This window comes from Littorina saxatilis, linkage group LG2, assembly GCF_037325665.1.
Source record: "Littorina saxatilis isolate snail1 linkage group LG2, US_GU_Lsax_2.0, whole genome shotgun sequence".
In the NCBI taxonomy this organism is placed as follows: Eukaryota; Metazoa; Mollusca; class Gastropoda; order Littorinimorpha; family Littorinidae; genus Littorina; species Littorina saxatilis.
In genome coordinates, this window is record NC_090246.1 from 20,786,208 (window position 1) to 20,798,710 (window position 12,503).

Here is a 12,503-nt window from a genome sequence, read left to right on the forward strand (position 1 = left end):
ATGCTCGCCCTAATAGGCTTGAGGTTTGCTGGCCGATGTGAATGCGTGATATATTGTGTAAAAAATTCCATCTCACACGGCAGAAATTAATATTGTAAAGCGCATTGAGCATATATATGATTATGCGCTATAGCAAATGTCCATTATTATTATTATTATTATTATTATTAATATAGGAATAGATATCAGTATCAAGAGTGGACGAGGTGAAATATCAATGCATTCAGTACGTAACAAAATGTTCCAACAAGAGTTTATCAGTCAAAGTCGCTTGTCCAATTACACATTGCTGGTAACTCAAAACCAAACATACCAACGATAAGTAGCATTCCAGACGATATCATTGTTTAAAGACTGAACACAAGCTTACGCTAAAAAGCTGGTAGGCAGACTGGGTTCCATTCCATTTTCCTATCGTCGGGTTTTTGATGTCTTTGGTACCTGCCACACAATAGTTACATGAAATCAGCTTGAGTAATAGCATTGCGTGTATATGTAAGGTACAGAACGACATATTCTAAACAACACATTTATTGTAAGCAAGACATATGTAGACAGTAAGATAGACGGACGGACGGACCGACCGACTCATCGACGGACAGACATACATCAACATATACAGCAAAACAAACGCACGCACGCACACACGCACGCACGCACGCACGCACGCACGCACCCAACACACACACACACACACACACACACACACACACACACACACACTAATATGCTTGGCGCTGGTGGACAATATTCACTTTTTTGGCCAAAAACGCTAGTTTTGGCCAAAAAAGACAAAGATTTGGCACAAAAAAACACACACACACACACACACCTTCAGACATCTACGCTTTCGTGTCCAGAGATTCAAATTACCATTCGACCATACTCTTTCACATGCTCGCACCACTATTATTCGTCTCATACTTACCAGGCTTGCTTTGCCCAAGCACTTTCCTGAGATTGACGAGCTGTGTTCTGAGAACATCATAATCAGAGTCTTTTTCGTTGCTGCGTCCTCGCAGCTGTCTCGTTGATTCGTTCAGCAACTTCATGAAGGCGGCTTTCTGCTCGTTGGAGATGCCCGCAAACTGAAAGTCAAACCAACTGTTCACCTGAGGTTAATGACCGGGCGTATGTTCGTTGTCAACTGTATGTTTTGATTGCACCATTTAAAGGAGATGCATTTTTAAGGGGTGTTTAAATGTGTTTAATTTCAGAGGAAGCAATGCTGCTTCTGTCTATGACCTATGTTTTCATCTTTGGACCCCTTCTTCTGAGCTCTTCTTGCTATTTTGTTTCTTTTCAAGGGCGGAAGAGGGGGGGGGGGGGGGGTTGAGGTCAGTTGTGTACTCGGCCCTTTTTGTCTTCAGCAACTATAGTCACTGAATTCTAAATTATCTACACAAGCGCTTGAATTCTACATTGTATAAACAGAAACCAAAAATATACAGAAGATATTTGTAATATACTTTGATCTTAAGACAAAACCCTTCAGCTGAAATTCATCTAAATGTCCAGTCAAAAGCTTGCAAATAGTGTAGAGGCACAATACAGCCCTGTAACAACAGAGCTTATTGTCTGAACAAAGGGGACCAACACACTGCAAATGTACGATCCCGAGAGCGTTTAACACGCGTAGCTTACCTCCCTTGTGTTCGTGTCTTTGGCCACGTTGGACATGAACTGCACCATCTGACCTCTCAGCCTCTCGGCCGTTGTCCGCCAGTGGATGGACATCTGACCACGGGCACTGGACACGGACAGACATAAACTCAATGACTTCGAGAGGTGGCAACTCGTGTTTTGTATCTTAGTAGACATTAAAGGAGACAACCATGTATACATGCAGTTATAGAAAAACATCACATGAAACCTATCAAACAGCACAGTGGTAAAGTCACTGAACTTCAAAGCTTATGGCTATATCAAATCGGGGAAACTGAGCAGATATTAGCTTTAAACTGCCCCTTCGACAAGAAGCTCGTGACCCTATCCAATTACAATTTTTTTTTTCATTTGAAGCTACTTAGAAGGTAACCAAATACCATTTCTGCATGAACCAAAAGCTCTAGAAACAGAAATGAATATGAAGCATGCTGCTAGCATAAGGATCAACTTAGGAAAGTCAAGCATGACTCTAATTGGGCAAAGTCTTCGTGAAGTCAACTTCGGGCTCATCTGCTATTCAAACTACCAACGAAATTATTGTTCGAATGCAATCAATACCGAATAACATTACATAAAGTTTTCTCACCTGTGTGCTTTGTCGAAACATTCAGAGTCTGGTGCAGGTATCACCAGGACAATGGAAGGCACCTCGGCTTCCCTTCCGTCAGAGGTTTGAACCTGAGGACGAATGGAATGCACGTTTAAGCACCATATACCCATGAACCACTATTTTCTTTTTTTGAAGAATATGCAACGTAAAACAACGTTTTCAATTACTGAGACCTCACAGCTTTCCTAATAGCTCTTCGATTACAAGTTGTAGTTCCCAACTGAGGTGGGTTTACGGGTTTTGGTTAACTTGTTTTAATATTACGCAGGAAAATGAACTCTGAGTTACGGGTTTTGGTTAACTTCTTTTAATATTAGGCTGGAAAATGAACTCTGAGCTGTGTTTCTTGGAAGTTTTCAGTGGGCAAATTTCAATGTAAACAGTAACCATACTTACTATCCATCGTTCTGGGTCTGAGTTGTCCATGATTGCGCAGTATTCATCCTTTTGTAACGAAATCTGCAGAAAACAAAATACTCTGTAGTTACGGAACAAAAATAAATATATTTCACTTGGCAAATAAGGTCTTTTTCAATGCATCAGCAGACGCACGTTCAGCAATCGTCAGAAAATATAATATTTTTGTTGCTGTTAACAAATAATAGAAAATGGTATGGGAGTTAGACTTACATCATCAAATGAATACATAACCTTCTGATCATTACTGAATGCACAGTAGCTGTAAAAGCTGTTTCCCACATCAGAAAGGACAAAAAGGTATAGTGTCAATGCTCAGGGCCGGATCTGGGGGGGGGGGGGGGGGGGGTTCCTGGGTTCCGGAACCCCCCCTGGCCATCCAATGTACCTCTCAGAGAAAAAAAGTGAACTTTTTAAGCTCTTCCCCCAACTCCCTCAGTTTATTTGGTCTTCCAAAACTATTTCAAATTATGAACAACATCAAGTCGACAACGGCCTGCCCTCCCCGTTATAAGTCCAGCATCATAGTAATATTCAAAGTAAAGAGTCCTGTTAGACTTATTTACTAGGCATATATGTCTTTGGGATTATTCCACTGAACCACTATGGTAAATGAATATATGAAGTATTTTGTTACTGTTGAAAATGTGTAATTTTGATTCCCAATTGCAAGGAAAGACCAAAAAATTACCTCACAAATGCAACATTTTCTCGGCTTCTGGGAGGCTTTGCCCCCCAGACCCCCCAGCGGGGCGTTGCCCCTGCACCCCACCGGGGCCTGAGCGGCCCCTGGATCCCTGCCTTCAGTTGGACCCCCCCCCCCCCCTCAAACGAACTTGGTCCGGCCCTGATGCTGACAGTCCAGGAATAGCAAAACGCATTTTCTATCATAAGGCTGAAGTTGTTTCTCACCTCTCGGTGTGTGTAGTCAACCAAGGCGCGTGCCTTGAGAACACCTGGGGATTGGCTGATCTTTCTCAGTTGTACAGGGAACACCAGCTTGCTGCGTTCACATAGCCGTTCTGTTCGCCCTTGGAGGTCTAGCATGTGTTGTAATATCGTCTGCAAAATACACATTTATATAAAAAACCTTCACACACAAAAAGAATATCTGATTGTTAATGTAAAGAAAAGGGGCCCTTTGGCAGTTATTGATTAGCCTCTGTAATTAGGTGTGATCAAAGATCCAGGTACATGTGTCAGGAAATGGTTAAAAGACACAAAAGCAATCCCTGACGAAGCATTTATCTCGAAGACACCAAATAAAATACTTTCTTTCTTTATTTGGTGTTTAACGTCGTTTTCAACCGTTCAAGGTTATATCGCGACGGGGAAAGGGGGGAGATGGGATAGAGCCACTTGTTAATTGTTTCTTGTTCACAAAATCACTAATCAAAAATTTGCTCCAGGGGCTTGCCACGTAGTACAATATATGACCTTACTGGGAGAATGCAAGTTTTCAGTACAAAGGACTTAACATTTCTTACATACTGCTTGACTAAAATCATTGCAAAAATTGACTATATTCTATACAAGAAACACTTAACAAGGGTAAAAGGAGAAACAGAATCCGTTAGTCGCCTCTTACGACATGCTGGGAAGCATCGGGTAAATTCTTCCCCCTAACCCGCGGGGGGTACCAAATAAAATAGGTATTTCTACTTTATACGTCACTAACACGACACAATCATTCACACTGCAGTATCTTACTTAAACGACTGAGCGCTAGTTGTACTGCACTGAGAACCACAGCTCTCAGTAAACAATCATAAGAAAATCAATAGATCAATCACACTATGCTTGCACAAATAATGGAGACACGGCCATTCAAACTCATCAGGTCGATCAAACTATGCTAGACTAACACTTAACATGCTTTCTACTAGACTATATTGACTTACTCTGAGGTGCGTGGCCATGATGTTGGGATCTTTGGTTTTGACGTCTGCTCTGAGAGGTTGGGTGTCCAGCCAGTCCAGGTAGTGGTCAAGGTCTGTCTGAAGATGCTGGGCATCGTGACAGAACTGAAACAAAGCAGGTATCTTTGGTCATTTATTTATTTATTAAGGAGATTTCTATAGCGCATAACTAAAAGCACTATCCTTGGAATGATGACAAAGAAGAACGCAGCGATGTACAGTTGTCTTTGGACACTATCAGGACATAGAGGCTGACAGAAATGCAGACAGAAAGGCAGATTCATACATGCACGCACGCACGCACGCACGCACGCACACGCTCGCGCGCACGCATGCACGCATGCACACACACACACACACACAAAACACACACACAGACACACACACACATACTCCCACCCCCCACACAAACACACCAAAGCGTTACCCTCCAGCAATGATGATCCTACCTGTTGATAATGTGCAGCATTGTGAAGGTGAGTGTTGAGACAGGTCGTCAGTTCTGACAGCCATCTCCAGCTCTCCCGCATCGCTGACACACACTCCTGGGACACAGGTTTTCAGAATACATAAGAAACAGAAAACTAGTATGTGTGTACTTTATTGTTCAAAAAACAAACCAATCACAGAAGTCTTGTTTTTAAGCAAAGGCATTCTTTCGTGACACTTTTACGTCTGCAGTGGACCCCCCCCCCCCCACCCCCGCTTGTCAGACACCCCAATAAATATTTTCTCCTTTTTAAGTCTTTTTATTTGTAAATGTAGGGCCTACTCTAATTTTAAGATTCCCTCCCTTTAAAGACCCGATTTTCTTAGATTGTTTGGGTATCAAAAGGGGGGGTACTAGAGCATCCCCAGCCCACTATGTCATTTTGGACCAAAAATATAAGATGTCCGAGCAATTAGCCTACCTGTTCACTCACGGAGCAAGCAGCACCAACCAATCATACAGACCATTGGTGGTTGAAGATCTCTCCCCCCCCCCCCAGAAGTTCAGGATATCTCACAAACGACACAAATCTGAAATGTCTTATGCATATCGTAAACGATAAATTTAGGCTACAATGACTGCACTAAATATCTTTAGATAGAACTGGAATGATTGCACTAAATATCTGTAGATAGACGAGAATGATTGCACTAAATATCTGTAGATAGACGAGAATGATTGCACTAAATATCTGTAGATAGACTAGAATGATTGCACTAAATGTTTGCAGATACACGAGAATAATTGCACTAAATTTCTGTGGGTAGAACTGGAATAATTGCGCTAAATATCTGTCTTGGCACCAGATCTCAGCATAAACCATGGACACCGTACCGAGTGCATGCGAACAGCGGGAGCAGTGTGGTCCCTGTACACAGCCTTGAACACCTCGGGCCGTTGGGCCAGGTAGAGGGCTCGAGTCTCAAAGTCATCTTGGACACCCTGCAAATAGACGGTGAAATGAGGAACAGATAGTCACTCCGCGCGCTGCAACATCATTATTCAGTTCACTCTATATTCAAAGAACAAGCCTGGCTTCCCTTTATTTCTATCCTGTGCATGTTCAGAGAAATATGTTTCATCATTATTTACTCTAGATGTCGATAAATTCCGTAAAGTTTGTATTGAACACAGTCATGGTTCAAACCATCAGTGTTTCTGTCGCACTTGTGTGCGAGCTGGTGCGTGTGTGTGTGTGTGTGTGTGTGTGTGTGCGTGTGCGTGCGTGCGTGCGTGCGTGTGTGTGTGTGTGTGCGAGTGTGCGTGCGTGCGTGCGTGCGTGTGTGTGTGTGTGTGTGTGTGTGTGTGTGTGCGTGCGTGTGTGTGTGTGTGTGTGTGTGTGTGTGTGTGTGTGTGTGTGTGTGTGTGTGTGTGTGTGTGTGTGTGTGTGTGTGAACAAGTGATTGCTGTGTTCTCTTCTCACACTTTCGCAGTGTTAAAACAAGTCGCGTAAGGCGAAATTACTACATTTAGTCAAGCTGTCGAACTCACAGAATGAAAGTGAACGCACTGCATTTTTTCACAATGACCGTAGTCCGCCGCTCGTGCAAAACGCAGTAAAACTGACGAGACTGTTTAGAGCAGTAGTGGTTTCGCTGTGCTGCAAAGCACGCTTTTCTGTACCTCTCTTCGTTTTAACTTTCTGATCGTGTTTTTAATCGAAACATATCATATCTATATGTTTTTGGAATCAGGAACCGACAAGGAATAAGATGAAAGTGTTTTTAAATCGATTTCGGAAATTTGATTTTGATCATAATTTTTATATTTTTAATTTTCAGAGCTTGTTTTTAATCCAAATATAACATATTTATATGTTTTTGGAATCAGAAAATGATGAAGAATAAGATAAACGTAAATTTGAATCGTTTTATAAAAAAAAAGTTTTAATTACAGTTTTCAGATTTTTAATGACCACAGTCATTAATTAATTTTTAAGCCACCAAGCTGAAATGCAATACCGATGTCCAGCCTTCGTCGAAGATTGCTTGGCCAAAATTTCAATCAATTTGATTGAAAAATGAGGATGTGACAGTGCCGCCTCAATTTTTACAAAAAGCCGGATATGACGTCATCAAAGACATTTATCGAAAAAAAGAAAAAACCATCCGGGGATATCATACCCAGGAACTCTCATGTCAAATTTCATAAAGATCGGTCCAGTAGTTTACTCTGAATCGCTCTACACACACACACGCACACACAGACACACATACACCACGACCCTCGTCTTGATTCCCCCCTCTATGTTAAAACATTTAGTCAAAACTTGACTAAATGTAAAAAGAGAGCATCCACTTACCATTAAAGCATTTTCAATTTCGCTGACGTACAAGAGGCTCTCCAGCCCCCTCTTCCGTTGCAAGTGAAGATCCTGCAACGAGACCAGCAATTTTCACATTGTAAGACAAAGAGGTGTTGAGTGCTAGGTAAGCCAATATAGACTGCGGACTCGGATTTAAGTAACGCAAAAGATCGTCCAGTTCATCGGTTATGCAACAAATCAGGGCATTAAACACTCGGAATGGAGACTCTCCTATTTCCACAAACAAACAAGTAAGCACACAAAACAGACACACATATAAAAAAAAAAGTGTATTTAACTTCCAAAGGCGTGGAATTCTATCCCCGTTCTGTAAATAAGTATATTATTTTTAAGGCTTACTTTCCCTTCTTAAAATTACACAAAAAGAGAATTGCACAGGCGAAGACAGGTACTTACGTCGGTATAATCACACTCATGATCAGTCTGTCTGTATTCTTTGGTATGGCTCTGAAAGAAGAAAACAAAGCACACACATGAACTACTAACTGCGTAGCAAATACTGACAGAGTAAATATTAGCCATGCTCAGCGTACTCTTCATCTAACGAAAGGACTCCCCCCCCCGCCCCATACACACACACACGCACACATACGCACGTACGCACAAACGCACGCACGCACGCACGCACGCACGCACACACGCACACACACAAACACACACACACACAAACACACACACACACACACACACAATCCCCAGCATAAGGCAACATTGTTACGAGATATATACAAACGCATTCTCTTCATGCTTCAGTTGACACTGAACAGACTAACGTGACATGCATTTTGACACCCCTATTTACTCAGAAAGTACCCTCATTAAGTGACAACATCACTCACACACGCTAGGTCAGTGACCCGAGAAGACGAACTACCCCACACTAACTGACAACACAACCCTCCCCCATTAACCTAAAGCACCAACCCCCCCATCCCCTCTCAACTCATAGCCACCCTAAGTGTTACTAACAGGAATAAGACATCGGGGCCCAGCCCCCCCCCCCCCCACCGCCCCCCCCCCATACCCTCAACTCACATCCATTCTAAATGTTTATAACAGTAATAAGACATCAAGACCCACCCACCCCCTCTTTCCCTCATCTCACAGCCGCAAAAAGCGTCAATAGCAGGAAAAAGACACGATGACCTCCCCCACAGTGTTAACAAAAAGACTACGGCAGAAGCTAAAACACTTCACAATGAAACCCTGGGAAAGTTGTACACACGCAAGGCCAGGTCAGCTAAGATGGATAGGTGGGTGTCATCAGGGATAGCCAAGGTCCCTGTACATTTAGGAGGACTTTACGCACCACAATACTGATGTCTTCACTGACAAAAGAGGATGATGCGTTGGGATGACATCTCATCATCCGCTAAGCTATCGCGGTCTCAGTTTACTACCGGCGAGGCTTAATCTTGAATATTCAGTGAGCTCAACCCCAAGATGGTGACGAAAAGTAAAGAGCTAGGAAGACTGCGGCTACGAGTACTGAGAGAAGAGGGTGAGAGCGGTGAGAAGATACAAAAGAGGGGCGAAAAATGGACAAGAAAGACAGGTATACTATCAAAACAAAAAACCCAAATTAAGCACACATGATTTACCGCCAAGAAGGCAAGTTATGTGAATTATTAGATGCTTGTTTACCATTTCCAGGCATATACAAAGAAACACACACACACACACACACACACCACCACACCACACCACACCACACCATACACATACCCTCCATCAGTTTAACCCCCCCTCAAAAAGAAAACCCGAGAGGAGATAAAGGATACAGGGAAAATACAGACCTTTGTCTTTTTGATTTCATGGAGGCTGTCCTTGACCTCTTTGACCGCCGCAGTGTCGTCCCGTAGCTCGTCCAAGGCCTGCTGGACAGCTATGCTGTTGTTCTCGAACTTTCCATCAATCACCTTCTTCTGCACACACACATAGAGACACATTTTTTTTATAACTGGAGTAAAGCCAGAATGCATAATGCTCTTCGCAGTACAGCCTAGCAGTAGTGCCCCAAAATGCCTGAAACTTACAAACGCTGTCTGATTTCACGGTTTAGTCATATCCCCATGCAACCCTTGGTCTTCAAACCATAGTTTCTTTTTATTCACTTTACAGAAAAAAATCATTCAAAAGGAATGCGATACATTGACTGCGTGACCAAAACATCTTCTCCTCATTCCGTGTTCTTGTTAACGTCATTTGCTTTAATGAATGCACAAGGGAAAGGAAACAAACAGAAAGGTAAATATAGACATGGAGCGTCGCAGAATTAAAGGAAATTGTCAACACTGCCCAACTATGATTTGCTAACCGCTGATGATTTTCTGTATGGCAATAGAGACAAGTCAGACAGCGAAAATGCATTGATATTTGACCAGTTATTCAGGTTTATCTTATTAAGCAAACGTTTTGAATAATGAATGCATTTATCTCATCCATGTTCGAAACGACCATGTGCAGTACTGTTTACATTTCCTTGTTCTGGTAGTATTCTATTTTCAACCATGTGGAAGTCATTGTATGCGTGTGTGTGCGAGTGAGTGTGCGAGCGCGTGTGAGTACTGTTGTTAGTTTAGCATTGGGGTTTTTTTTCTTTTGTTTTTTTCCTTTTATTGTTACATGTTTGTCTACCATAATTTACCATTATTATTTTGACATTATTTCAAATTTGTTATATTAAAATCGTCCGCCAAATTTCATTTGCTTTTAAGAGTACGCTTATAAGCCTAGCTTGTTGTGCTCCATGTTCCTTATTTCATGTATGCGGTAATAGTACCAATGGAATTTATTGAATAAACTTGTTTAAACCAATTAAAGGAAATTAAAGCAAATTAAAAGCAGCGCAGCAGCAGTCCTACCATACTGACTCGTGCAAAAATAATGCAGGTTCAACGTAAATTTGGTTACAGCGGAATCTTGCGACAAACATTGCAGAGAAGGTTTCATTTATATATTTAACAATGTATCAGCGCAGAAAGATTTTTATGTCAGTTATTTCTTTCTTTCTCGTAAAGCAAAAAGAGCAACACGGCATCATAACAGAACAAACAGGAATGACGTGCAATAATTCAAAGGCTATACTGGCGTCGGATAGCTTGAGCATACAGGGAAACGTGAACCCGAGAGAGTTGGACACCATTGATACGTCACGTTTTATGATCCTCGCTTTTTTAAAGGCACAGTGCAGCTCACAGCCTTCGTTTGGTGTTTTTGTTGCAGCTGAGTCCATTTACAGTTCAAAAATCCTCCTATGGTAGTAAAACAAACCCAAAACTACCCCACGACGACGTATGTGAAGCTCGACAGTTTCTTGTTCACGAGAGTGCATAAATTAACCTAGTTATTACGTGGTGTTTGGTCGGAGTTCGATTCAACTGAGTGATTCCGGCCTCCATTTTGTTTTACACACACTCATGATGACGTCTGACATAGTTTGCTAGTGACGTGTCTTTTTGTGCATGATGTGGTGATCTACCTGATCTAAATTTAGATCCCAAAATAGGTCCAGACCAGCCGGGTCCGAGTACGAAATTAATTCGTAAAAAAAATCACAGTTCTTGACTCTTTGGGTGCAAATCAATGAAACTTGGTAGTTCTTCTAACGGATAGCTTTCTGAGGTATGATTAAAAGCCCCAAGGGCTCCGTGCACCTGGATTTGACAAGTTCAGTACCTTTAACAGTCCTACATTCTACCCTAGAGTTAAAAGGATACTTCTGATCTGACCGTTTGAGGGAACATTATTTGAAACGCAGAATCTTATGGTTTAACTTTGGGAGCAATCAGAAGGCCTTTTGCGCTAGCTAGGTATTATCCCTTTAAGCTTGTCATCAACGGAATTGTTGCGTCAAGCTGGCGACCAAATGATGAAAAGTAAACCACAGATTCTCTACTTGAGCCAAGGCTGTCATCAACGGATTATGTTAATCTTGTGGATAAACGCTCGAAAGTTAACCTAAGTGATTATGTGATAAATGGTTGTCATTGAGGGATTTAGTGAGTTGCTTCGATGACGATCGATGAGGCCATGAAGCCATGAACAGAAGAATCGGCGTAACAACTGGGTAGCTTTGCGAAAATGCCATGGAAACATTCAGATTTTCATTCAGCATTAATTCAGGGTTTACACTACTGAATCAGAACAAAATTACTATTCGGTGTGCTCATACAACCAGGTGAGTGAGAGGGGGAGAGAGAGATAGATAGAGATAGAGAGAGAATCAGAATCAGAATCAGAATGTTTTATTCGCGAAAACACATGTTTATAGCGAAAGGGTGTTGTGGGGTTGGGATGTCGAAGTACAAAGCTTTCTATATACCGAAGCATGCACGATCGCGCAGAGTTCTCGCTACTGGAAGTCCAATAGAGAGTCCACTGCATTTGTCAGAGTCAGGGATACCTTGACTCACACTGCACACCAATACCATGCATCATAACATCATGATTTGATCAGTCCTTCAGTCTTTTGTTTTCTTCCCTGTGGTGACAGATATTGTGTGACGGCCCTTTTCAGCATTAGAGAACCAAGAATGAAAACATCACGGTGTTTGAAACTGTTCATCCTAGGTAAAAGCGGACTACGCGAGACACTATTCTCAGATCTTCTTCCAGTTCTTCTTTGTACAATTCAGCGTACCGATCTTTGCTGATCGGGGGCAATGTCCGAAGACACGACATGGCATGTTTCTGAATCTTGGTCATGTTGTCTGACTGATCGAAGAACCAGCGTTTACGATCTGTGTTGAAATCATACATGAGCACAACATCATCACTTTTGCAGTACAAACTCTTGGTGCCAATATGTTCTTCAAATACAACAGTATCAAAAGATTCATTTCTTCTTCTATCGCGGAGAAGTCTTTGTTTACGGCGGTCTCTCAGTTCACTAGCCAGCAGCTTGATGTGTCTGATGTCAATACCTCTTTCAGACGTTATCTTTTCCATGTGTTCCAGACTCTCACTGTTGTCGTCTGTCTGATTTACCGCACTATCATGCGAACAGTCTTTGGTCTGCCAACCACTTGCGCCCAAACACATGGTGTCGTCTCTATTGTTTACATGTTCCTC

The 12,503-nt window shown here is 42.1% G+C and overlaps 1 protein-coding gene across 13 annotated transcripts in view; it reads right to left on the reverse strand.

The window, feature by feature from the left end:
* LOC138958453 (microtubule-actin cross-linking factor 1, isoforms 6/7-like) overlaps nt 1-12,503 on the reverse strand; it is a 148,436-nt gene that overhangs the window by 82,338 nt on the left and 53,595 nt on the right. For all 13 annotated transcript variants that reach the window (XR_011453408.1, XR_011453406.1, XR_011453407.1 and 10 more), the window contains exons 3-14: nt 9,227-9,355; nt 7,827-7,877; nt 7,407-7,478; nt 5,939-6,046; nt 5,064-5,159; nt 4,597-4,719; nt 3,608-3,757; nt 2,675-2,737; nt 2,255-2,346; nt 1,645-1,750; nt 929-1,088; nt 371-441 (exon numbers count right to left, since the gene is read on the reverse strand). Coding sequence is in view for 10 of the 13 variants with exons in the window: in XM_070329613.1 (XP_070185714.1) it covers nt 371-441; nt 929-1,088; nt 1,645-1,750; nt 2,255-2,346; nt 2,675-2,737; nt 3,608-3,757; nt 4,597-4,719; nt 5,064-5,159; nt 5,939-6,046; nt 7,407-7,478; nt 7,827-7,877; nt 9,227-9,355 (1,221 nt within the window). In the remaining 3 variants the exon portion in view is untranslated. The remainder of the gene's footprint in view (nt 1-370; nt 442-928; nt 1,089-1,644; nt 1,751-2,254; nt 2,347-2,674; nt 2,738-3,607; nt 3,758-4,596; nt 4,720-5,063; nt 5,160-5,938; nt 6,047-7,406; nt 7,479-7,826; nt 7,878-9,226; nt 9,356-12,503) is intronic.